Source organism: Rhinoderma darwinii, chromosome 7 (assembly GCF_050947455.1).
Source record: "Rhinoderma darwinii isolate aRhiDar2 chromosome 7, aRhiDar2.hap1, whole genome shotgun sequence".
Taxonomy (NCBI): Eukaryota; Metazoa; Chordata; class Amphibia; order Anura; family Rhinodermatidae; genus Rhinoderma; species Rhinoderma darwinii.
The window spans coordinates 101,062,161-101,089,648 of record NC_134693.1 but is presented as its reverse complement, the minus strand read 5'-3'; the positions used below and the strand labels follow the sequence as shown (position 1 = coordinate 101,089,648).

The 27,488-nt window shown below is 41.1% G+C and overlaps 1 protein-coding gene across 2 annotated transcripts in view; it reads left to right on the top strand.

The window, feature by feature from the left end:
• IPPK (inositol-pentakisphosphate 2-kinase) overlaps window positions 1–23,904 on the top strand; it is a 92,010-nt gene extending 68,106 nt beyond the window's left edge. For both annotated transcript variants that reach the window (XM_075833732.1, XM_075833734.1), the window contains 8 exons: window positions 965–1,054; window positions 9,567–9,625; window positions 10,507–10,579; window positions 10,682–10,964; window positions 12,696–12,846; window positions 19,563–19,665; window positions 20,507–20,586; window positions 22,165–23,904. In XM_075833732.1, the coding sequence (XP_075689847.1) occupies window positions 965–1,054; window positions 9,567–9,625; window positions 10,507–10,579; window positions 10,682–10,964; window positions 12,696–12,846; window positions 19,563–19,665; window positions 20,507–20,586; window positions 22,165–22,390 (1,065 nt within the window). In that variant the 3' untranslated portion in view covers window positions 22,391–23,904. The remainder of the gene's footprint in view (window positions 1–964; window positions 1,055–9,566; window positions 9,626–10,506; window positions 10,580–10,681; window positions 10,965–12,695; window positions 12,847–19,562; window positions 19,666–20,506; window positions 20,587–22,164) is intronic.
• The last annotated feature ends 3,584 nt before the right edge of the window (window positions 23,905–27,488 follow it).

Genomic DNA, 27,488 nt, shown 5'->3' with positions numbered 1-27,488 from the left:
CCGTAATCTCGCCAGATTGCGCAGTTGATGACAGGTTACAATGAGATTACGCTTCCTCTGCTGTAACTACCATAGAAACAGTAGCGAAGTGCAGAGATTGTGAATAGACATCCCGTGGAATGTCTATTCACTGTGGAATGTCTAAGCACTTCAGTATTGTTAATGTGTTAGTATAAAACAGCACATAAGGATCTAAAAGGATCCCTATGTGCTGAGGAAATGAATGGAGAGGAGTGCATGACGCTGATTGGTCAGCATCATACACTCCTCTGTACAATGCCCACTTGGTCCAAAGTAAAAACACGCCCACTTGGGCATTAAGCAGCTCATTAGCATAAATCTAAAATCTCTAATAAAGTGGTGAAAACAGATCGTTTTTTTAAATAAAGAGCACTGCTGTCACCTACAATATAGCGCCCATCTCCTTATGTAGGAGATAGGGCACTTATAATGTGGTGACAGTCTCTTTAACAGACCTACACTTTTTATTACACCAATGGCCTTATTTTAGTAGGCCTGTCATAGCATCGGGTTTTCTTTCAAATCTTTTAGTTTAATAAACATGGAGTTCACATAATTCTGTTTAGCACAAAAAAAAGTATTTCCAGAGGTGTCATGAAGCATGGAGGTGTTCAATACACACACAACATACTACATGTGAACACGAGCTTATACTACATGCATTCATCCCATACAGTGAGCATGGCGTTGTGAAGGTCTTCGCAGTGGTATCATGTTCTAGTGATACAGTGATCTGACTTGGAGGCGTCTGAGTTTGTTACCTTGAATAGGCTGCACTGTATTTCTGTTCCTGTTTCATCTGCGTCCAGCATTAGACTCAGACAGACATGTGTTTAACTCTTTCATGTTCTGTGCAATGTAAAACCATGTTTTCTAAGTCTTTACTTTGTGCTAAAGCACATTTTGAAATTTTACAATTTTTTTTTTTTACTTTAACATTTAGCCCAAATGTGGATTTATCCCATCCTCCGCACATATCACGAAGGAGATTAAGAAGAAGGTGTGTCGGTTCTGTATGCACCAGCACCTGAAGGTGAGTAGCTTCTACACCATACACCGCTTTATTATCCGTCACAAAACCTAAAGGACCTATAATAGATACAGCGCTACTAATCTTACTGTGGACGATCCTTTCAGACTGTTTGGCAATGGCTCCTAGGGAAAAAAAATATTTTCATTTGCTCAGATATATTTTGGCAGAGCAAAAATATTTTCCTAACAAACAGGAAAGGGATCTTTTTGATCATTTGCATTTTATTTCCCAGCTTTATTTTGCTAGTTGTTGCACTTGAAATGAAAGCGACCAAGTTACTTTTACTTGAACTACTGATGACCCTGAGATACTTAAAGTGTAGGATCACTTTTGATGAATACAAGTATTTGAGTAATTTGCTTAAATAGTATGCCTGGATACCTGGCACCACTAGGTTCTTTAGCTCTGTATATACAACAGAAGAAAGAGCAGCTGATGTAGCCGGTGCCAATTCTGTTAACACATTAGGTGATATACTGAATTGGATGAATGTAGATATGGTCCAAGCTAAATAATATAAACGTACACAAGGCCCCGGGACCAGATGGGTTACACCCTAGAGTTCTTAAAGAGCTTAGTTCAGTTATTTCTGTCCCCCTTTTCATAATATTCAGAGATTCTCTCGTGACTGGTATAGTGCCAAGGGACTGGCGCAGGGCAAATGTGGTGCCTATTTTAAAAAAGGGCTCTAGGTCTTCCCCAGGTAATTATAGCTTAACATCCATCGTGGGGAAAATGTTTGAGGGACTATATACAGGAATATGTGACAAAAAATAGTATTATAAGTGACAGCCAGCACGGTTTTACTAAGGACAGATGTCAAACCAACCTGATCTGTTTTTATGAAGAGGTGAGCAGAAGCCTAGACAGAGGGGCCGCTGTGGATATAGTGTTTTTGGACTTTGCAAAGGCATTTGACACTGTCCCTCAAAGACGTCTAATTGGTAAATTAAGGACTATAGGTTTAGAAAGTATCGTTTGTAATTGGATTGAGAATTGGCTCAAGGACCGTATCCAGAGAGTTGTGGTCAATGATTCCTACTCTGAATGGTCCCCGGTAATAAGTGGTGTACCCCAGGGTTCAGTGCTGGGACCACTATTATTCAACTTATTTATTAATGATATAGAGGATGAGATTAATAGCACTATTTCTATTTTTACAGATGACGCCAAGCTATGTAATATAGTTCAGTCTATGGAAGATGTTCGTGAATTTAAGAGGATTTAAACAAACTAAGTGTTTGGACGTCCAGTTGGCAAATTAAATTTAATGTAGATAAATGGAAAGTTATGCATCTGGGTACCAACAATCTGCATGCATCATATGTCCTAGGGGGAGCTATACTGGGGGAGTCACTTGTTGAGAAGGATCTGGGTGTACTTGTAAATCATAAACTAAATAACAGCATGCAGTGTCAATCAGCTGCTTCAAAGGCCAGCAAGATATTGTCGTGTATTAATAGAGGCATGGACTCACGGGACAGGGATGTAATATTACCACTTTACAAAGCATTATTGAGGCATCATCTAGAATATGCAGTCCAGTTCTGGGCTCCAGTTCATAAAAAGGATGCCCTGGAGTTGGAAAAAATACAAAGAAGAGCAACGAAGCGAATAAGGGGCATGGAGAATCTAAGTTATGAGGAAAGATTAAAAGAATTAAACCTATTTAGCTTTGAAAGAAGACGACTAAGGGGGGACATGATTAATTTATATAAATATATTAATGGCACATACAAAAAATATGGTGAAATTTAAAACCTCCTCAAAAAACAAGGGGGCACTCCCTCCGTCAGGAGAAAAAAAGGTTCTATCTGCAGAGGCGACAAGCCTTCTTTACTGTCAGAACTGTGAATCTATGGAATAGTCACCGCAGGAGCTGGTTACAGTAGATACAATAGATGGCTTTAAAAAAGGCTTAGATAATTTCCTATAAAAAAAATATATTAGCTCCTATGTGTAGAAATTTTTCCCTTCCCTTTTCCCGTCCCTTGGTTGAACTTGATGGACATGTCTTTTTTCAGCCGTACTAAATATGTAACTATTCATTGAACTAGTTAATAACGTTATGCAGCAAGTTCCTAGGCTCCCCCTAGTGGTGGCTGCAGGTAGTCTGCCCTTTTTTTTTTTATCACTTGCCTGACTATAAACACTTGCCGTGACAAGAATGTGAAGGCTAGAGTGTTGTATTATATTAACCCCTTCCCGACATTTGTCGTAAGCATACATCATGGAAAGCCAGTGCTTCCCGCAAAATGTCGTATACTTGCGACAAATTGAAGGCACCGGCTCAGAAGCTGAGTCGCTGCCATCATCCCCGGATGTCGACTGTATCTTACAGCTTACACCCTGCTGTAATGGCGGGGACCGCAGTTCGCTTCGATCCCCGCCATTAACCCTTTAACTAAAGCAGTCAAAAGTGATCGTTGCGTTTAAGGTGTTTGCAGCTCATCGACACCCAGCAATGAAATCACCGGGCTGTCGGTGGCTGCAATGGCAACCAGAGGCCTAATAGTGGCCTCCCGGTCTGCCTAGTACGGAAAACATACAGCCCCCGCCCGGAGGCGGGGCCTGAACGGCTTCCGTAGTCACAGGCAAGATGGCGCCGGCTCAAGAGATGGATGTCAGCTGTTTGTTACAGCTGACATCCACCTGTAATGGCAGGAACCGGAGCGAGCTCCGATCCCTGCCATTAACCCCTTAGATGCAGCGATCGAACGCGATCGCTGCATCTTTGTGGTTGTCAGCACATCGGCAGCTGTGCCCTGCAATCGCATGGCTGCTAACTGCTACTATGACAACAGAAGACCTAACAATGGCCTCCTGCTCTGCCATTACGGAAGCCTATTAGGCCCGACCCGGAGGCGAAGCCTATCAGGAATCACTGACAGATCTAATACATTGCACTACATAGGTAGTGCAATTCATTAGAAAAAAAATCTGACAGTTGGACCTTCAAGTCCCCTAGTGGGACTAAAGGAAAGTGAAAAATAAAAGTTGTAAAAAATACAATAAAACTTTCAAGTAATAAAATAAAACACTATCGCCCTTTTTCCCTTATCAAGTCCTTTATTATTGAAAAAAATAAATAAACCATACATATTTGGTATCGCCACGACCGTAACAGCCAAAACTATAAAGTAAAAAAAAAACTTAAAAAATAATTCCAGAATGTCTGTTTTTTGGTCACTTTGCCCTACAAAAATGTATTTAAAAAGTGATCAAAAAGTCACGTTTCCAAAAATGGTACCTATAGAAACTATAGCTCGTCTCGCAAAAAACAAGCCCTACAGCTCCATCGACGAAAGACTTAAAAAGTTATGGTTCTCACAACATGGCGACAGAAAAAATACATTCTTTTTACAAAAGTAATTTTATTGTGCAAAAAGTTGTAAAACATAAAAAAGTGCTATAAATTCTGTATCGCTAGAATCGGACTGACCCGCAGAATAAAGTTAACATGTAATTTATAACGCATGGTTAACGCTGTATTAAAAAACTAACCCAGAATTGCTGTTTTTTTGGTCACCTTGCCTCTCAAAAAATAGGATAAAAAGTGATCAAAAAGGTCACGTGTACCCCAAAATGGTACCAATAAAAACTACAGCGCGTCCCGCAAAAAAAACAGTCCTCATACCACTATGTCTATGAAAAAATAAAATTAGTTAAAGAGAACCTTTCACATCCCCATACATGTGCAGCATGTAATGGGTAGGGCTGCATAAACCCTGGGGCACTTTACATTTTTTTACCTCCCACTGTTATTTAGATATCGGTGCCGTTATAGGGGGCGTGTCAGTGCTACGGACAGTGACACGCCACCCTTGCCAGTTCGTCAGACAAAGTACAAGACTGATCTCTCACAAGAGCTGGAGATGAGTTCTCCACAGCTCTGTCCATAGCACTGACACGCCCCCTTGCCTGTTCGGATGAAAAGACTGCAATCGCACATTCTCTCATGCTGTGGCACTGTTCATATCTGATTGGACAGTGTCACAGCCATAGTAACACGCCCCGTTTACTGTTCAGGGGGTTATTTAAATATCGGGCGCCAAATATAACGGCACCGATAACTAAATAACGGTGGGAGGTAGAAAAAAAATGTAAAGTGCCCCAGGGTTTGTGCAGCCCTGCCCATTACATGTTGCACATGTATGGGGAGGTGAAAGGTTCTCTTTAAGGCTCCAATAAGTCAGGAAATAAAAATATGCGGTTGTGCAGGCCCGAGGGGAACATTTATTCTCTTTCGGGGCCCTAAAATTAGGGAACCAGGAAGGGCAAAGTCTAAACATATCTGCTGGAAGCGAGGGCGCTCGTATTATACCAGGACAACACTTTCCCATCAAAATTCCCCAAACTGCAAAGGTGCGGTGTGTGGACCAAAAGGGGGATAAGAGACTACACCATTTATCAGTGCGACACTGGCCTGTGCAGAAAGGATTGTGTCACAGTGTAACACACATCTATGGATTATTTTATTGTTTACCCCATTATTATACCACCTGACTATGCCCCTGATGTAATCTGCCCAGCTCACATGTGCCCCCACATTATAAACTGCAATACCAGCAATGCTCCAAAGAAAACTACTACCAAGCAAAATCCACGCTCCAAAAGCCAAATGGTGCTCCCTCCCTCTGAACCCTACAGCGTGCCCAAACAGCAGTTTACTTCCACATATATGGCACCGCTATACCCAGGAGAACCCTTTTAACTATTTTTGGGGTTTGTGTCTCCAGTGGCATAAGCTGGGCACGACATATTTGCCACTGAATTTACATATCTGGGGAAAAACTGTCATTTTTAATTTGCACCATCTGCAGCGCATTAATTTATGGAAAAGACCTGTGGGGTGAAAATGCTCAAGAGGCCCCTTAATAAATGCCTTGGGGTGTAGTTTCCAAAATGGGGTCACTTCTCAGGGGTTTCTCTTTATTATTTCCTATCAGAGCCTCTGCAATTGTGAACCAATACTTTGTGAGTCGCCAAATTAGGCCTCAATTTCGCATGGTACTCTTTCACGCCTGAGCCCTGTCGAATGTCCAGGCAAAAGATTAGTGCCCCATGTAGAGTGATTCCAAAACCAGGAAGCACAGCATAATAATTAGAGAGCTGTCTTATGGTGGCACAAGCTGGGCACCACATATTGGCATATCTATAGAAAAAAAAAATCACATTTTCACTCTACAATATCGAGTGCACACTCCTTTCTGCAAAACACCTGTGGGGTTAACATGCTCACTACACCCATAGGTGAAAACCTTGAGGGGTGTAGTTTCCAAAATGGGGTCACTTCTGGGGGGTTTCCACTGTTTTGGTCCTACAGGGGCTTTGCAAATGCTACATAGTGACCAGAAACCAATCCAGCAAAATCTGCACGCCAAATGGCGCTCCTTCCCTTCTGAGCCCTGCCGTCTTCCCAAAAAGCAGTTTATGACCACATATGGGGTATTGCCGTACTCCAGAAAAGTTGCTTTACAATTGCTGTGGTTCTTTTTTTCCTTTATTTGTTGAGAAAATGAAAAATTTTGAGCTAAAGCTACGTCTTATTGAAGAAGGATTTTTTTTATTTTCACTGCCCAATTCAAATAAAATCTCTGACCTGTGGGGTCAAAATGCTCACTACACTCCCCTAGATTAATTCCGCAAGGGGTGTAGTTTCCTAAATGGAGTCACTTTTTTGGCGTTTTCTGTCTTGGTCCCTCAGGGGCTTTGCAAATGCGACATGGCCTCCACAAACCATTCCTGCTAAATTTGAGCTCCAAAAGCCAAATGGCGCTCTTTCCCTTCTTCTAAGCCCTGCCGTGTGTCCAAACAGCCGTTTATTACCACACGTGGGGTATTGTTTTACTCGGGAGAAATTGCTTTACAAATGTTGTGGTTCTTTTTCTCCTTTTAGTCCTTGTGGAAATGAGAAAATATTAGCTAAACCTACATTTTCTTTGAAAGAATGTGTAGATTTCATTTTCACGGCCTACTTCCAATAATTTCTGCAATAAACCTGTAGGGTCAAAATGTTCACTATACCCCTAGATAATTTCCTTGTGGGTGCAGTTTCACAAATGGGGTCACTTTTCGGGGATTTTCACTGTTTTGGCACCGCAAGAGCTCTTCAAACCTGACATATAAAATATATTCTAATAAAAAAGAGGCTTGAAATCCATTAGTTTCTCCTTTTGCTTCTGAGGCCGGTGCTTCAGTACATTACCACACTAGGGCCACATGTGGGATATTTCATAAAACTGCAGAACCTGGGCAATAAATATTGAGCTGCATTTCTCTGGTAAAACTTTGTGTTACAAAAAAAATAAATGAAAAGCTAATTTCTGCAAAAAAAATAATGTAATTTGTAAATTTCACCTCTACATTGCTTTCATTCCTGTGAAACGTCTAAAGGGTTAATAAACTTTCTAAATGCTGTTTTGAATACTTTGAGTGGTGCAGGTTTTACAATGGGGTGACTTATTGGGGGTTTCTAATATATAAGGTCCTAAAAGCCACTTCACAACTGAACTGGTCCCTTAAAAAATAGCCTTTTGATATTTTCTTGAAAATATAAGAAATTGCTGCTAAGTTTCTAAGCCTTGTAACGTCCTAGAAAAATAAAAGGATGTTTAAAAAAAAAAAACGATGCCAATCGAAAGTAGACATATAGGGGATGTTAATTAGTAACAATTTTGTGTGGTATAACTGCCTAACTTACAAGCAGATACATTTAAATTTAGACAAAATGCTAATTTTTGACATTTTTTACTAAATGTTGGTGTTTTTCACAATTAAAGGGAATGTGTCGCTAGAAATGTTGTTTTTTTTTTCAGTTAAACAATTAGTATTTGAGTGATTACACATTGTTTGAATTTTTTCACAAGTCCGGAAATATTATAAATTAGATTCTAATTTATAAAATTTCCATGTGCTGGGTACTAGAGGGAGCCGTTCCCAAAATTGATTGCAGCATGGTCATTGATTTATGCTGCAAATTTGGGGTGGACACACTCTCTCTAGTGTCCTCACACAATTTTCTGAGCGCTGCCATTTTCTGAGCGACTGCACAGTGTAGGAGGATTAGATACAGGGCTCAGCAGACAGTATCACACGAACATAATACACACATCACATACACAAACATAAATTACCTTCTCCTGCCACCGCCTACGCTCCCATTCCTTGCGCCTTTGCTTCCTTGAACATATGGCCAGAAGCTGCGGCTGGAAGTTGTCGTCTTACTGTCCGGCAGCAACTTCGGGTCCACATGAAAATGGCGCCGGATTTCGCTCTGCAAACGGGCTTCGTTTTGGTGTGTTTGGGAGTTCCCACACAGACGGCGTACGCTTCAGAGAATGGAACGGCTCCCGTTCGCAGTCTCTATGGGGTTGTATGTGCCGTATTCCATCTCTGCATGTGTCGTTAATCGACACATACAGAGATGAAAAAAAATCATGACACCTTCCCTTTAAATACTAAATGTACCAAGCAAATTTTAACAGTAACATAAAGTCCAATGTGTCACGAGAAAACAATCCCAGAATCGCTTGGATAGGTAAAAGCATTATTTCCACATAAAGTGAAACATGTCAGATTTGAAAAATGAGGCTCTGTCAGGAAGGTCAAAAGTGACCAAAGCGGGAAGGGGTTAAAGGCCAGATTGGAGCTTTCAAACATACCAGGGTCTATTTGCAAAATATCCTGTGATATTCAGGGCCAGCACTTGTTTAAAGTCAGGGAGCAGGATGAAAGGTTTTACTTCCTGGTTTTGCTCTCCCCTCATGAATAGAGGATACATCTAGTAATTATTATTTCTTACATTTTTTTAGACAATTTCTAAAATGGAATTTTTGAAAATATTTTATATATGTTTTTTTTATTTTTAAATTCTGGAATTCAGGTTTTATTTGTTCATGTAGAGTGTGAAAATTGATGCAGCAGCGAAAGGGTTGATTTGCAAACACAGAATTTTGGACCTACAGAGTTTAGTTTGAAAAAAATAAAATAAAAACGGTGTTCAAGAGTGGTCATTACTTTGGACCATTGAATAAGGCTAGAATTAGATGGCGACACAGGATTTGATGTCATCACATAGCAATATCACGTTCTGTCACAGCCAAATGTTTGCAGCACAGAAAGGCACCTTGTTTTGCATGTTATAGGTTTCCTTTTCTATCGCCATTGATTTCAATGGTGACCGATCCGGTGCCAATGGTTTCCATTTGTCTCCGATGTGCAACTATGCTATTCGTTAGTCGACTACGCTATTCCGTCAAAACGACGGGAACCCTTGCACAACTGAGACAAACAGAAACCATTGGCACTGGATCCGTCACCATTGAAATCAATGGTGATGGAAACGGAAACCTTTTGTTTCCGTTTGTGTCAGTCTGGGTCCCGTTCCGGCGGAAAGCTCCATCGAAACGGGACCCTAGCGCGGATGTGAACGAAGCCTTACATATTTAGCCTGGGCATTGTTTGAGTGGATCAGAACCTGGTTTGTAATTCTATCTTTTCCTTTTTATAGGTTGCCAAAGGAAAATGGAAGCGAATTAGCAAATACTGCCCTTTGGATCTTTTCTCTGGGTACTTGTCCATTTTTATTGATTTTAAGCTGAAACTAATTTTCTGTTTTTTAACTTAATGACATTCTAGCACCAGCAGCATCACAATGGTTAAATTTATTTTTTTTTTCTCTTTACTTTGACAAGTTATGGTAAAACGGTAGCTTTAGCCTCCGCCACCCGTTGCATTATCGAATTGAGAACTTCTTGCCTGATGCTCGTATGTGAAGCTTTTTATGTCGGCAAGAGAGATCAATGAGTTAAATGAATGACCGCAGTAGTCCAGAGTGAAGGCCGGTCTTTGCAGCAGCGCTCTCTGTGACTAATAAAAGGGGGGGCAGGGTTTACGACCAAGCGACTCCCCCTCCTATTAGATCACAATGCCCTAATAGGGCATTTATAATGTGTTGTCTGTACTAGACCCCCTATAGGTTTCAGAAGATTCATGAATCACTGTTACATATATTGCCAGCTTAACAGATCCAATTTTAATTTGTGCTACAATCAGTCATCCTTCTTGTTAATCGAAATCTTTTTATCTATGACACCAAAACAATCCATTCCAGTTGATAGAAATCTGGTGCAACATTTCTGTTGTCCTTGACACTACTACCAGAGCCTTTGTACAGTGGGAAACTGCACAGTGATGATCATTACAAACGCTATTGAAAAGGGGAATGGTGACGCCCAGTTGTCAATTTATTCATACATTTCCAGGAGTAATTACAATTTTTTTTCTTTACAAAAGTGTACCTAGCCTTTTAGGGATAAAGTTTTGAAGTTCAATAAATTTTCCGAGTAGACTTCTGGTTCTAGTAGTAGAGGCCACAATTGTAATAACAATCTGTGAAAAAAAAACCTAAATCTTTACTTTAAAGGATAATAAGAATTTTCTTTGTTTAGACATAAACAGAGAATGCATTTTGCCTTGATGAGTTTACTTCAGGAGTCACAGAACAACTTAAAAGTCTTTAAGGTACGAGTCCATTTATTCCAGGTCTGTGTACAATTGTTGCTTGATTTGAATTCGAAAATGAGTTTTCATCCCTCTCCTCCATGTTTTGTCACATTTTTTTAGAATGGAGAATTAATATATGGTTGTCGGGATGACCAGGAGTACCTCTCGGACCTGAATGAGCTCGCTCTCCAGCTGAAGCCATTTTTCTTCCCTGGGAATGGATTGGTTGGTGGACCACCGTGCACAAAAAATGTCCTGAAGGAACTTATTCATGTGCTGACAACAACGCTACTAAGTACCAACACAGACGCTGGAAGAGCTGGAAACATGAAGCCGATCCCTATATCACAGGGAAGGAATTATTGCGAGGCTAGTCACTTCTGCGCAGAGTATCTGAGAAGTGGTAAGAACGAAAGCTGGGGTCATGTACTAGTATTGAGCAATGTGGCTCAATACATTGGCCAGAAGTTGGAAAACTTGTACCAGAAGCTATTCTTACAAGGGCTCCCCCTTAATGATGGGGTTTCTGCTCACTGTTGGAGGTTGCGGCAGAAAAGTGATGGAATATGTCCTATTACATGTGTAAGAAAATACAGACTAGCAGGTCTATAAATGTCTACAATAGTTCTGGAACTCGTTTTCTGACACTGAATAGGACCAGTACAAGTGCCGAGGGTACCCAAAGAGGGGAAGACCCGATCATCTTTAACCAAGTCGTAGAAAATTGGCCGAAGATCTAATGTGTATGGGGGCAGCCCAACTGTCAGTGGCTTATCCTTTTCTCCCTATGGCAGTAAACCACCATGATCCAACCATCTATATCTGAAGGGAGTTATCTGCCAACTATGCACTCGGCTATCTAAGGTGTGCAGCCATCTTTAGAGTTGGGGGAGCAGTCTTGCTGCATCCGCACTGTTCCTTGCCCTTATGAACTGTTTAGTCGTAAGAACAAACTTGTAAGACTAGAGCAGGTAACCTGTCTGTAGTACGATTTTCTCTAAACTGAGCAGTTTTGAGATGTTGTAAAACTTTTATTGTCAGAAAGGGTGGGCGATTTATGAAATATAAAATGTAGTCATCTGTATTAGAAAATTGCTCAGAGGGGTATTCTGGAAAATAAATGTTCCCCCATCCACTGGTTAGGTGATAATGTTAGATCGGTGGGGATAAAGAATTATTTTTTTTTTTAGGCCAAAGTTCACATTAGTGCATATAAAAATATTGCACAAATAGAAAGAGTAAGGGGTTTAAGTAATCCCATTAATGCCATTTTAATCCAAATGCAGGAACCAACAAAACAGTCTGACACGTACTTCGTAATAAAAAAAGAATTGGGGTATTAAAAAAGGAGGGCGACCAATCAAAGTTGTTGTAAAGTTACCTGGATCATGACGATGATATGAAGGCGCATGGCTGCTGTTACCAGCGCTCGGGAGTACGTAACCTCCTCCCCCAGAGGCCAGAACGTGATTAAACCATGTGACGCGTCAGTCATTAAAAATGGAAGGATCTCCGTGGGGGACAAAAAGGAAGAGGCAGCAGGTTGTAGGTTGATTTGATATGTATTCTGGGATTTGCATGCTCTTTGCAGCAGTTCTAATAACACCCTGCAGGTTATAACGTTATTAGGGAACTGCTGACGCTTCCTGACAACATTCTTAGTTAAAATCTACAGATCGTTGTAAACACTACTTTCCTTACTGACAGTTATGTCATTTTCTTCTCCATTCACCTCCAAAGTGGACTTAAAAATGACTGCTGTTTCCATCTTGGAATCTGCATGCAGTTTATCTGCAGACTCAATATGAATTATTAGCATTAAATATTTCCACATTCGCAAGGCATTTTCATGACCTTGTAAGTCACGTGAGGGTTTAACCAGGAACCTTTTAACATTTTTGCAGGGTTCTGTTTCATTGAAACTAAGAAGATGTCCCAGTTTTTTACTTTTTTAGTAGATCAGTAAAGCTAAACGATCCATGGAGTTAACTGGGTGTAATCTAAGGAGAAAGGAGCCAAGCCTTCAATAAATTGTCCAACTAACTTCTCCTCTGCCTAGAGCAATGTACCATCACTTGTGTTGGCAATTTAGGTGGTTTACTGTGGAGTGAGACCATTGAATGTTTTCTGGCAGGTAAACACAAGACGGAGAGCACGGGATTGCCTAAAGGATGCATCTTGTATAAGATGCTCCAGGCTCAGATGCTGGACATGCTGGACATTGAAGGACTTCACCCTTTGTATAAGAGGGTAGAGAAGTATCTGGAGGAATGCCCAGAGGACAGGTAAGAATTGTTCCTCACCTTCATCTATCATCTTTGTTCTGCGTTTTGGGTTCCTTACAGTCTTTACATTTTTGTAGATAAAAGCAAATTTGCCAAATGGAAAAAAAAATACTAGACATTAAAACTACCCCAGGCCTAGAAAAATCCGTTATTGAGTAGTGTCTGAAAGAGGAGACTTTTCAATATATAGAACGAACAGTCCTAATTAATGTACCCGTATCCGGTCATATCAGATGGTATTGTGGGGTGACTGAGCTCCGGATTACCTGTCAGACCTGATTGTGAATGTTGGTGAAATTCACATTTCATTGCAGCCCTTATAACTGTATAGAGGTGGCTTATGGAACCTGTTTTGCTTTTAAATACAGAATCCTTTTGTGCAGCCATGATAACTAGGATTCTTAAGTTTTAACATCTGCTGGTGTGTGATATACAGATCACATAAATCAGAGGTCCCCAACCTTTTTGTAGGTCTTGAGCCATTTTCAAATACTATAGATGATGTTGAGCCACACTTTAGTATACTCTACGTTTTACCATGTATGTTTGGGAAAGTTCCCGAAGTACATGCTGAACTTTTCCTTAAGACTCCATTAGTAGACTGTTACATTGTTAGTATGGTTGAAAAAAAGACACATGTCCATCAAGTTCAACCAAGGGACGGGAAAAGGGAAGGGAAACATTTCTACACATAGGAGCTAATATTTTTTTTGTTCTAGGAAATTATCTAACCCTTTTTTAAAGCCATCCACTGTCCCTGCTGTGACCAGCTCCTGCGGTAGGCTATTCCATAGAGTCACAGTAAAGAAGGCTTGTCGCCTCTGCAGGTTGAACCTTTATTTCTCCAGACGGAGGGAGCGCGCCCTTGTTTTTTGAGGGGGTTTTACATGGAACAGGATTTCACCATATTTTTTGTATGTGCCATTAATATATTTATATAAGTTAATCATGTGTACACCACTTATAACCGAGGACCATTCAGAGTAGGAATTAGACGTCTATGAGGGACAGTGTCAAATGCCTTTGCAAAGTCCAAAACCACTATATCCACAGCGGCCCCTCTGTCTAGGCTTCTGCTCACCTCTTCATAAAAACAAATCAGGTTGGTTTGACAGCTTCTGTCCTTACTAAAACCGTGCTGGCTGTCACTTATAATACTATTTTTTTGTCACACAATCCTGTATATAGTCCCTCAATAGCCCCTCAAACATTTCCCCACAATGGATGTTAAGCTTACTGGTCTATAATTACCCAGGGAAGACCTAGAGCCCTTTTTGAAAATTAGGCACCACATTTGCCCTGCGTCAGTCCCTTGGCACTATACCAGTCACTAGAGAATCTCTGAATATTATGAAGAGGGGGACAGAAATAACTGAACTAAGCTCTTTAAGAACTCTAGGGTGTATCCCATCTGGTCCCGGGGCCTTGTGCACTTTTATTTTATTTAGCTTTGACCATATCTACATTCATCCAATTCAGTAGATCAACTGATATATTTACAGCACTGGCACCGGCTACATCAGCTGCTCTTCTTCTGTTGTATATACAGAGCTAAAGAACCAATTTAGTAACTCTGCCTTCCCTTGATCCCCTGTGACCAACTACCCATTACCACTATCTAGGGGTCCTACATGTTCAGACCTTGGCTTTTTTGCATTTATATACTCAAATCAATTTTTTGGTATTTGTTTTACTATCCTTGGCCACCTGCCTTTCATTTTGTATTTTTGCTGATTTTATTACCATTTTACAGATTTTATTAAGCTCTTTATATTTTACAGAGGCTGCAGCTGTACCCTCAGATTTGTATTTTTAAATCCCCTTTTTGTCCTGTATTGACCTTTTTACAGAAGGTGTAAGCCATGTGGGGTTTAATTTAAGTCGTTTATACTTGTTACCTGTAGGAATACATTTTTCAGTATAATTACCCAAAGTAGATTTGAATATCTCCCATTTATCATTTGTCCCATTATTCGACATTGGTTCTTCCCAGTCTATATCCTGAATTGCAGCCCTCATCCTGGGGAAACTTGCCTTCTTAAAATTAAGTGTTTTTGCCCTCCCAGCCAGTGTTTGTTTTTTACAGTATATGTAAAATATAACTATATTGTGATCACTGTTACCGAGGTTTTCATGAACATCGACATTCCCAACAAGATCTGCATTATTAGAAATTACCAGATCCAACAGAGCTTCACCTCTAGTCGGGTCTTCCACTAACTGGCCCAAATTCGTCCATCTTAGGGGATCCTGCTAAATGTATCTTGCACACTTTTTCTTTAAACATGGGGTCCTATGGATGGTGTATGCCACTGTATGGCATACGTCACAGGCATCTCTTAAACTTATACGTCATGGGCATTTCCAATGGCTTTCATATGTTAAACGAATACCATAATATTTTATGGGGGATAGATGCCAATCAGTGGCATCCATCACCCATAGGCTATAATTGTGTCAGTTTAACGTAAACCTCAACTCTCATGAACCTTTTCAGGACATATCCATTAAATAGATACGATTTATAGCCTATGGGTGATGGATGCCACTGTTGGGCATCCGTCACAGCCTACATTTAACATATATGTCGAGAGCTTATCTTGGCGTATACGTTAAATGTTGGCCAAAAAACAATATGTGAATGGGGCCCCAAAACGGGGGGGAAAAAAAACAACCTATTAAACATAAGACCAAGTACTACGAGCGACCTAAATGCCAAGTTCTAGTAATGCTGTGACATCATTGGTGTCACTAGTGCCAACAGCTGGGGAGTCACATGCCACATGTCTTTTGAGTCATTGGTTGGGGAACATTTTTTTATTATCTTGATTGGGTAGCAAACCTTTGGGGAAATGCACTCATTTCTGACATGGAGAGTAACCAGCCATATACTCATTCATTTGTATATACTATACAAATGAATAAATGGTGGCACTATTCTGAGCACCATTGATTTAGATAGGACTTTTAAGTATTGTGTGTGTGTGTGTATGATATATTGTGCGCACGCGTTTTATGGCGTCACGCCTCATCATCTCATGACAGGAGGAGCCATAGATTTTTTTGCTCCTTCCCTTGTAGGAGGGTGGTTTCCCCTTCACTTGTTAAATTTGTTTGAAATGTTGAGTGATAGAGCCCCTGTGCAGTCACACAACCTTTATGGAAAGGAGATGGGGTTAACCTGAGCTGGGACCTCATATACACAGCAATGAAACCGTTGAATAAAACGATACAGAAGGGGTTAAATGGGCAGGTTCACTGCTCATCCTTTTCATGATGATGGTTCCAGTATTTGTGTCCTCCGGAGAGGGCGTCTGAGTATCATCCGGATCTGGCTTGTGTGTATTGTCATCATAGCTTTCAAAGGATTACCCAGAAGATTTTTTTCCCAGGACAAAGCCGCATAGTTTTCTTGTCCTTTGTTGTCACACCCATTCGAGTTTGGACGAGAGACAACAGTGTTTATGGGAGAGTGATGGGTGTGGGATTTTCCTAGCAGAGCAGGAAAGAGCAATGAACCTGGAATAACAGATGTGAATCTATTAGGGCCTATTCAGACTGCATTTGCAGTGTTCATTCATCCGCCGGATGCAAAGTGTGTCCATTTGACATGTCTGTATAGCTTCTCTTTATTCTGTATGGAATATAATAGGCGACTGCGCTATTCCACAGAGGTATCCAGTAGTGAAAAAAAAAAAAAATGTATACCGCGCTATATTTATTTTTTACAATGGAAGTTTAAGGGTGACATATGCCACTGCATGCCTATATAGTAGCATACGTCGGAGGTGTCAATAGACCCTTATTGCACATACGCAGGCGCCTGACAGACGCATTACACGCTCAACCTCCCAAGTCTGATTTATATATCTAGTACATACTGTATATCTTTTAGATATTTTCTGCCTAGGAATCTGGTTATATTTGTGATGTTTTGTGGATTTTCCTATATTTTCACTGTACACACTATATACACTAGTTTTATAGTTCACATATAAAATCTTTTCAGTTATGAAGGTTTCCACAAGATGGCAGCGCAGCATCGTTTTACAACAAGCTTTTTACCATCTTGACTAAGAAAAGCAAGGCAAAGTATGAAAAACAAAACCCACCCCCCAAAATAGCCCAATCAATTTAGGCTATAAACTTTCGGGTGTGCTTGGATGATTTTACCCGACATGGTCTAATAAAGTATACGAAAAGCTATGGAGGTAGAGAGACTTAAAGAGTCTCTGTCACCAGTTTATAACTTCCCTATCTCCTACCTAATCTAATAGGCACTTTAACAAAAAAACAGTAATCTACATTAAACTTTTATTTTTGACCAAGTTATGAACATGTTAAGATTTATGCAAATTTGTTCTTAATGCCCAACTGGGTGTTGTTTTTTTTTTTTTAACTTTTCACCAAGTTGGCGTTGTAAAGAAAAATGTGTAACGCTGACCAATCAGCGTCATACACTTCTCTTCATTCCAGCCCAGCTTGATCCACAGCACAGCGTGATCTCGCGGGATCATGCTGTGACGTCACTTCATCCCGTGAGCCCTTCACCAGAGCGATGGAAGACTACTGTACAGACTTCGCCTCCAGCCACTGCAGATTTGGATAAACGTCCTGGCATGGCTGGAGCCGATGTCTGTTCAGTCTTCCATCACTCCAGTGAAGGACTCACGGGATGAAGTGACGTCACAGCGTGACCAGTTGGGCATTAAGAACAAATTTGCATAAATCTTAAAATGTTCATAACTTGGTCAAAAATAAAAGTTTAATGTAGATTACGTTTTTTTTGTTAAAGTGCCTATTAGATTAGGTAGGAGATAGGGAAGTTATAAACTGATGACAGAGTCTCTTTAACAAGGAGGACACCATTAAGATCCTGAAGTTATGTATAAACAGTGCTAGGTAATCTCGTTTTTAATAAAACCTAATGCATTATTCACGCTGGCCAATTACAGCTCTATGGGAATGCTGGGCAAACCTTTCCCATTACAATATGTAAAATAGTCCTGCTGCTCTACCTCTCAAACAAAGTTATCTTAAAGGTGTTTTCTTACCATGACAACCCCCATCCTATCTCCTATTGCATGTGATAGGCGCTGCAATGTAGATAACAGTAACGTTTTTGTTTTTTTAAAAACTTTAATTTTTGGCCAAGTTATGAGCTATTTTATATATATGCAAATGAGCTTTGAAATGGACAACTGGGCGTGTTTTTTTTCGTATGTCCAACTGGGCGTGTATTGTATTTTTAACTGGGCGTGTTTACTTGTTTTACTAACTGGGCGTTGTGAATAGAAGTGTATGATGCTGACGAATCCGTGACCAATCAGCATCATGCACTTCTCTCCATTCATTTACACAGCAGCATCACGTTCTTACTAGAACGATGTGCAGCCACATACACAAGTGTTCTGATAATGAATATACATGACCTCCAGCCTGGACGTCATGTCTATTCAGATTCCTGACACTTCTGAATCTTTTCTGACGTCCAGGCTGGAGGTCATGTGTATTCATTATCAGGACACTTGATTAACGTTAATGTCTGTGTATGTGGCTGCACATCGTGTTCTAGCAAGAACGTGATGCTGCTGTGTAAATGAATGGAGAGGAGTGCATGATGCTGATTGGTCACTGATTCGTCAGGATCATACACTTCTATTCACAACGCCCAGTTAGTAAAACAAGTAAACACGCCCAGTTAAAAACACAATACACGCCCAGTTGGATATACGGAAAAAAACACGCCCAGGTGTCCATTTCAAACCTCACTAGTTTAGTAATGCCCCATCTCCTAGCTAATCTAATAGGCGCCGTCACACTGATAATGCTGGTGAAATTTGTTTCCCTAAACATTTATTATATTAAAAGTTATGAGCTTTTTTTTCTAAATATGCAAATGCGGCTATACTAGACAAGTGGGTATCAACACCAGCGACTCTCCTGAGGTGGCGCCTCCTCACAGCCTCTGACGCTGTCCTATCAGCATGAAGCTGCATCACACAGTGCGAGGGAAGGGGGATCACTTCAAACAGCCATATCTCCGGCTGTGGACCACCTAGAACAATAACCACCTAGAACTGGTGTCATATGAAAGAGGAGATTCTAATCTTTCATATGACACCAGGATCGCAGTTCTAACTGTGACACAACCAGAGGTATCACCAGTTGAAAACACAGTCGGGAATGGAAGATGTATACTATATGATCACGCGGTGTTGCTGGGCAGAGAAGCTGTATGCTGATTGGACAGCGTCCTACAGAAAATGCTACATCTTCCCTGCAGGGAAAATGTATAGCCTGAGGCGGCCTACCCTGGCGATAACGGCTTCTAGCCAGGGGTTAAAGAAGCAGGCTTCATTTTATAAGATTATCGTCTTCGTGAGACAACATTTAGGATGTAATTACATGGTGCGATTATACTACTTTTTTTTTTGCGACGCGGCTAAAAAACACTCTGCAAAAAGGAATGTCTTTTTACACCGATTTTGCCCTGGTTTTGAAGTTGCCATGAAAACTGTGGCAAAAAACACATGTGGCTTTGCAGTGCAGTTTTTGGCCCTGCGGCACATATGCACCGTGTGAATACACCCTAAAGCTCAATGTAAGCCCTGCAACGAGGTAGACTTTAAACATTGTTAAGATTGAAACCTCCTTCATGTGAATGAGCATCAGTTTTTTTGTTTTTTTAATCTGTTCCATGCATTCATTTTCAGAAGTACTCTACTCCTGGACGGACCTTATGATGAAACCTTCTTTGAGAGGCTAAAGGATCTGTCACTGGAAGACAATGGCAGTGTGGAGTATGCAGTGACTAAGGTAACACAATATCGTATGTGCATTCAAATCTAGACTGGAAATGGCATCATCCTCTACGAGGCTAGTCATCAGTATTATTGATCTCTTCCATGAATGAAAAACCCTTTTAATGGGGGAAGAAGATAAAATCTGACTTTATACATGGCTAGTAATGGGCATGCTTTTCCTATGTGTTAACAATTTACTATAAAGCAGTTCTCAACCTGTGGCACATATACTCAAAAGGGTACAGGCCATGGCTCTAGAACAGTTATGCCCAACTCACAGCCCTCGTGTCTGATGTGCAGAGCCCCTATCTATGTATGGGCATGTTTTAAGGTCTGCATTTCAGGTCCCTAAATTTGTTGGACTAAGGCCCTATTCAGACGACCGGGATAGTCTGCTGTGTGACAGACTTTTTTTTTAAACAGCCGTCACACGGCTGAATTAAAATGAATGCATGTCTATGGGGCTATTCACACAGCCGTTTTTGTTAACGGACCGGGAAAAAATACGACATGTCCTTTGTTTGCCCGTTTTTCCCAGATCCATCAATAGACTCCAGTCTATAAGGATCCATAAAAACTGGTCCCGCACGTGTGCAAAGTGTCAGTTTTTCACGGCCGTTTTGACACACGGCTTGAATAAGCTCTAACAACCACTACTCTACAATTCTTACATTATACTACTGTGCTCATGCTGTGATGGTGCAGCACAGTGTATGATCACAGCCTTGGAGGTACTTTAGTTTGAGATAGGGGGACTTAAAAACATTGTAAAAAAACTAGAGTGCTTTGTGAACCTGTGTGCACATGCCCATAAAGCTGTTTTTACCCAAAAATTGTTTTGTTTTTTTTTTCAGATTCAACAGTACAGAGTATCTATGACAGCCAAGGATTGTTCCATAATGATCGCCCTTTCCCCCACCGTTCAGGGAGAATGGTAAGAGCGGAGCATTCACATTTTGACAGACAGTCAGATTAATGCTTAGCTGAGGCCACATGGTTGTATAGCAGAGCTGGTTACTCTCACTTTTGTGTGGGCAGTAGTACGTCTGTGATAAACGTTTCCAGAAGATGTGAGTGACTTGCACAAAGCAAATTTTGTTGCAGAATTTTCTGCAACTGGAAATCTGTTCTATTCTTCTGAATGTAACTTGCAGAAATCCATGCACCTGTTGAGGAAACAACCACAGTCCAATGAATGGAAAAGATTTTCAGTAGCAGAAAAGTCTGTAAAATCTGCCATATGTGCCTCTACCTGAAGGCGGGGTTCCCACGTAGCGTAAATTCTGCAGCATTTACAGAGGCAGCATGCACACACTGCAAAAAAAATATGCGGCACAAATGATCAGAAATTGACCTGCGGTGCGGTTTTTAAATCTGCAGCAGGTCAATTTATGCTGCAGAAATGTTGCTCTTTTGTTGCAGATTTTCTCCATTGTATTTAATGTGGAGGTAAAAACCTCAACAAAAAGCATATGTTGTGATTTGTGCGATGGAAACTCTATGACTCCAACACAAAAATCGCAAATTTGGAAAAAATAAATAAAAAAATCTGCGAGTTTTAGTTTGGATACGCTGCAGGCTTTTACGCAGAGTATCCGACCCATGTGAACCCAGCCTTAGGCTTCACACCTTGCGTATTCGTTGCAGGTTTTTATGCAATTTTTTGAGCCAAAGCCAGAAGTGAACTTTTACTTCTCCTTAGCGCAAAAAAATCTGCCGCAAAATAGTAGGCAAATCTTGTGAACATTACACCGCCAGCACCATACAAGACAACATCGGATTCCCTTTTTAACCATGGTGCAAAGAATTACCATGTCAACCTGGGTAGACAATAGTACAGATTTACCAGAATATTGTTCGTATGTCAAATCTCTCTGCGTATTTAGGAAGTGTACTGCGAATTGTCTAGTAGATTCATATTGAATATCATTATCCGACTAAAATAAAGAAGTTACTAAACACTTGACTCTTTTCTGCATCTGGTTCCTATCCTAGGATCGCTAAGGTTTTTAGCTGTCAAATCACTCGATCAGGCTTTTATGAGATGTTTAACGTCATGTGGTAAAGGTGTATATAGGCAGGAAATGCCTGTCATGAGAGTGGCACTTTATATACTGGTATCCTATAAGATGCAGGAGAGCTGCCCACTGACAGGTAGCATAGCAGATTCGAGTGGTCGGGTTCACTTTGGCTGTCTCACCTACAGTATGAGTGGCTGTTTTTATGGCCTTGGTTTATTGATAACAGCAGTGGAAATGGACCAATCCCCTCTGGTCAAGCGTTACATTCAGTAGACCTTTAATGGAAAACACTGAAGCTGATGGTAAAGGCTGGACCGGAGTCTGAATAACGCAGTACTGGGAAGGTTGCAGCTCGATGGGAGATAATGCTGTAATGACGTCTCGCACTTGTGTATTGGACTGTGTGCAGATACTTGATGTCTGAATTGGTATTTGTTAGCACAAAGCCCTCATCTGCTTGTATTACTTCTATCTCTTGTCTCTTGTTTCAGCTTTGATTCAAAACCCATAATAAAAGCCTCAAGATCCAGCTTCATGTATTCCGTTTCCATCCTGGACTTGGACTTAAAGCCCTATGAGAACATACCCTACCAGTACAAGCGGGACAGTAAAATTGTTAACCATTACCTTAAAAGCATTCAGACTCGGGAGGAGCCAAGTACGTCCCTCATCTTTCCGGAGAGTGAAGACTGTACCCTGCTCCTGCACCAAGTATAGCTTAAAGAGATAGATTTTTTTATTCGCAGTGAATGCGGTTGCGCATCCTGTCACTTTGTCTCGCTGATCCAGCATGCAGAGCACCACACGTTATTCTTGTAACGCAGAGACCAACGATTATTCATTTTGACATGTGAATTTTTGAGAACCATAACCAGATAAGGGAATGACTCATTGCTGCATGAGGTGAACTGTAAATAATGCCTTTGCTTCTCTTGTTGGTTCGATACATGAAGACAAACTACAAGATATTTGTATATACATTTTTTTTAAGATTACCAAACCTTTGTATACTGAGAAATGACAAGCTGCCGTTAATGAGACGAACCCTGGTCCTTTGCATTCATTCTGCTGCTTTTATATAGAGTGCCTAAGGGGAGGTCCAGGCTCTAACTGAGCCTTATGCAAAGGTCTGTGCTGTATCAGGGTAAGGACGTGTATGAATCTCTTTACAGGCTGTGGTTTTATATAATGTGCAATGCAAACAGGTTTGATTTCCGAAATGTTTCTAGGCCATAGAAGCCATTATTGTTTCTAATATCCGTTCCAGAGATGGTCGGTTGTCTGCTGATGTCCTATAAATTATGTGAAGGAGCAGAACTGCGTCCAATAACTTCTTCCATTGTTCTTCTTGTCCCAATAAGTGTTTTGTTCTTGAGAATTGTCCTCATTTACCTTCTCTATGTGTAACAATTCATTAGGTGCCTCTGTTTTAAAGTGTACGGGAAAGTCCCTAGATTTGTAACAGCCTGAGGTAATGTTCAAGTTTCGAACCCGAACCCCAACCCCCCCCCCCCCCCCCCCATCAGTGAGCTGTTAGTGGTAACAATACATTTACGCAATGTTCTATTGAGATCATGTGATGTTGGAGGCAGCAAGGAGCTTTGTAGTAGTTGCTGATCGTCATCCCTGTACCCATAAAATAGTCTCACATGATGCAACATAGATCTGTGCTGTATCTCGCCGCCCCCAATAAGGTGCTAACTGTATTTTAAGACTTGAATTTTTAGCTCATTGGTTCTAATATTAAAGGGTTAGTCAAGGATTAGAAACCGCACCACTCTTGTCCATTGGTTATGGTTGCTATTGCAGCTTAACCCCGTTGAGGTGTATAGAGCTAAGCTGTAATACCAGGAACAGCCCATGGACAAGCATGGCGCTGTTTCTAAAAAAAAAAAAAAAAAGAAAAAAAATTCTAATCTTGGACAAACCCTTTAATGCCTGAGGACTGCTCATATAACACCTGTGTATTATACATAGATCTGTAGCTATTTGAAGCCATTTTTAATCCCTGCTTTGTCTACACATTAGGCACCAGGGTAACACATAAATGATAGCCTTCATTTGCTTGGTGAATCAAGAAGCTATTTAGCTGCACTCGTCTGTATTTTTCATAGTTTGCCATTAAAGAACCACTAACTTGAACGAGTGTAAAAAAAATTAAATCTTACTAATATTGTTCACGAAGTAGCGGATAATCTATGTAAGCCTAAGGGTATGTGCACACACACTAATTACGTCCGTAATTGACGGACGTATTTCGGCCGCAAGTCCCGGACCGAACACAGTGCAGGGAGCCGGGCTCCTAACATCATACTTATGTACGATGCTAGGAGTCCCTGCCTCGCTGCAGGACAACTGTCACGTACTGTAATCATGTTTTCAGTATGGGACAGTAGTTCCACGGAGAGGCAGGGACTCCTAGCATCGTACATAACTATGATGCTAGGAGCCCGGCTCCCTGCACTGTGTTCGGTCCGGTACTTGCGGCAGAATTACGTCCGTCAATTACGGACGTAATTAGTGTGTGTGCACATACCCTAAGACTGGGTTCATACCTGTGTTCAGGTTCCCATTGTCCTGCTTCATTACAGAACAACGGAAATACTGGAAGTGCCGGTTGCGTTGTTGACAGCCAACTGAATCCCTTGACTTTAATGCGTTTTGTCGGGGGTCTCTGTGGTTTTACCGGAAACAATAGTGCAGCATGCTGCGCTATTTCTTCCGGCATTGTCACCCGGATCTGCGATGGAGGCCTCTAATGGAGCCTCCAACACAGATGTGAACGAGGCCTAAAAAGAACAGTGACACCTGACATTTTCTTGGCCATATATTAGCAAATCGGACATGAGAGAGAATGTTTGGTAATTATGTTTTTCAATTGCAGTTCTCCGTTTTGTTGCGGCAGCCGTTTTTGTAAACATGACAGCAGGAAGTACAGGCATATTGATTATCGCCTTTAAGTTGGCTTCTGAGAAACTGCTGTATTGTCATTTTCAAACTGATAGTTTACAGAAAAATGGCCTCTGCTACTGTTCACACTTATTGTAAACCACCCCGCAACAGAAGCCACAACACATAGCCATGTCCGCTTCACGACTTATTCCAGTGGTCCTGGATGGATCTCATTGACTAAAATTGGCTTGCAGCATTATTTTTATATCCAATTTGACTGAATCTGTGATGGAGAAGTTTTGAATGCAGATGTGAACAGAACATAGGTAAATAAATCATAATAAGAAAACTTTGGCGGCTGCTCTAACTCCTGATTTACTAATATATGGCCAATTTTAAGTTTTGGATGGAAATCCTCTTTAATGGTTTGTAGATGGTCACTTCAAATAAACTACTGCTACTACACCTGCTTCGTGGTGGTGCCGTTGTATGTATAGCTGGAAGATGGGGCTTTTATCTCCCTCGTAGGAGAAAAAGCAGGATGTCCACTCTTTAAGGGGGTTCTTACATTTTCGCAAATCGCCATATATTTTATTACTTTAGCCAAAACATTTAGAACCGGAGCAACAATTCGAGAAACTGCAATAGATAAGCAGAAGTGATGTGAATCTAAGGCAGGGCAGCAGCAGGATTGTCTGCAGCCAGCTACCTCCGATAGGCTCTTATTGCTGCGGCCACTGGACATCTGAACTTCATATGGCCCTTCACTGTTTGGATTGCTTCTGCTGGCAATGAGTGAATTGGTGAATGACAGCGTAACGTATTTCCACATAGGTACTTAAACTTGTAATTGGTGCTCAATCTGCTTTCTAGGGTCACATGGCATGATACCTTTCGTTCACTGCATGCTGCTACAGTACTTTTCTGCATAGTTAAGACACAATCAGTAAATTCTGTTCAGTTCACTGAATATTTACTGCAGGGTTTCCAGTGTGTCACTAAGCACCGTGGTCTCCCGAAGAAAAATCTTGAAGTTCTTTCATAAGGCAAGCACACAAGTATTGATGTCTGAGAAAGGAAATGGTCCATCTGTATCCAGTTTTCTGCCATAAAGTAACAAGAGTTTATGTCTATCCTGTGACGATAAGGGTTAAACAATGCATTATGAGGGAGATCTGTATGTAAGAGAAAGTGTACCTTATTTTAAATTCTGCATGTTTTATGATTGATGTTGTATATAAGTGGTGATATAGAAATCATGCACTACATGGTCAAAGGTTGGAGGACATATTTGTAACTTGAGGGGGGGGGGGGGGGGGGATTCATTCAGCCACAATAGCAGATGTGAGATTGGACACTGATAAAGGTGTTTAAATGAGTCAAGTTTTTACATACGTAACTGTGCAGACCAGATCATCATGTACCTCACTTTAAGAACACGTTGGAGGCACATAGGTCTCTAGTATGTCATTGTACACTGTATTAAGATTTCCCTTCAATGGAACGGAGTCCAGAATATTACATCTCTTCCACCAAACTTTACTACACAATGTACACAAGTGTCCTAGCATACGCCAAACAAGCAGATGTAAAGGTAACGCCTCACCCCAGAAGCAGTGGGCATCGCAGAACGGTGACGTGCTTACAGCGGCTGTTTGGAACTTTGTACTGAGTCTTCAGCATGTTCTGTTACAATTCTAGGAGATTATGTAGAGTTCAAGCTGTGCGGCGGTTGTTTCAAGACATTTTTAATTTACAATAATCACACAGTTGATCACATCTGTAAGAAGATTCAGGGCTTATCTACACGAACGGGATGATTGGCCATGTGACGGACACTTTTTTTTTTAACGGCTGTCACACGGCTGCATTAAAATGAATGCACTTCTATGGGGCTATTCACGCGGCCGTTTAGTTTTTTTAACGGACCATGTGAACGGCCCGTGAAGAAATAGGACACGTCCTATTTTTGCCACATTTCATGGATCCCTTAATAGACTCATGTCTATGAGGGATCTGTGAACTTGGGTTCCGCACGAGATCATGCACACATACGTATGATGGCTCAGTATAACCACTGAGTTGTAGGGAGCCATGATACAGCCGCCATAGTAGTCCATGTACATTTTTGTACATCTCCAATTTCATACATAGTTCTGTAGCATCTGATGAAGCATGCCATGACTTTTATTTCTGTGTTAGAGGTAACATGGTTCCATACATAAGTGCATGGAGACTCTACAGCTCCATAGTAAAGAGCTGCAGGGACTCCTGCGGTGTTCATGATGCCAGACTTGTTGGAAAGACTGTATCCTTATTAAACTCAATTGCAGCTGTACAAATCTGTATTCAGTTTGCGCCTCTTAGTGGCAACCTTGTAGTACAGAAATGTATGTATTTAAGAAATTCTGTATGTTCATGCATTGAATGATTTCCATAACAAAAAAAACAAAAAACACTATACTGACTAATTTAATACTATATTGTAATAAACTGTTCACATCTGCGTCGGGGCTCCGTTTATGGGGTCCGCCGGACCTTTCCATCAGGGGAACCCATGAACGGTAACCAAACTCAAACAAACTGAAACCGTAGCTTTCCGTTTGCATTACCATTGATTTCAATGGTAAGGGTATGTGCACACACACTAATTACGTCCGTAATTGACGGACGTATTTCGGCCGCAAGTCCCGGACCGAACACAGTGCAGGGAGCCGGGCTCCTAGCATCATACTTATGTACGATGCTAGGAGTCCCTGCCTCGCTGCCGGACAACTGTCCCGTACTGTATGTTTTCAGTACGAGACAGTTGTCTTGCAGCGAGGCAGGGACTCCTAGCATCGTACATAAGTATGATGCTAGGAGCCCGGCTCCCTGCACTGTGTTCGGTCCGGGACTTGCGGCCGAAATACGTCCGTCAATT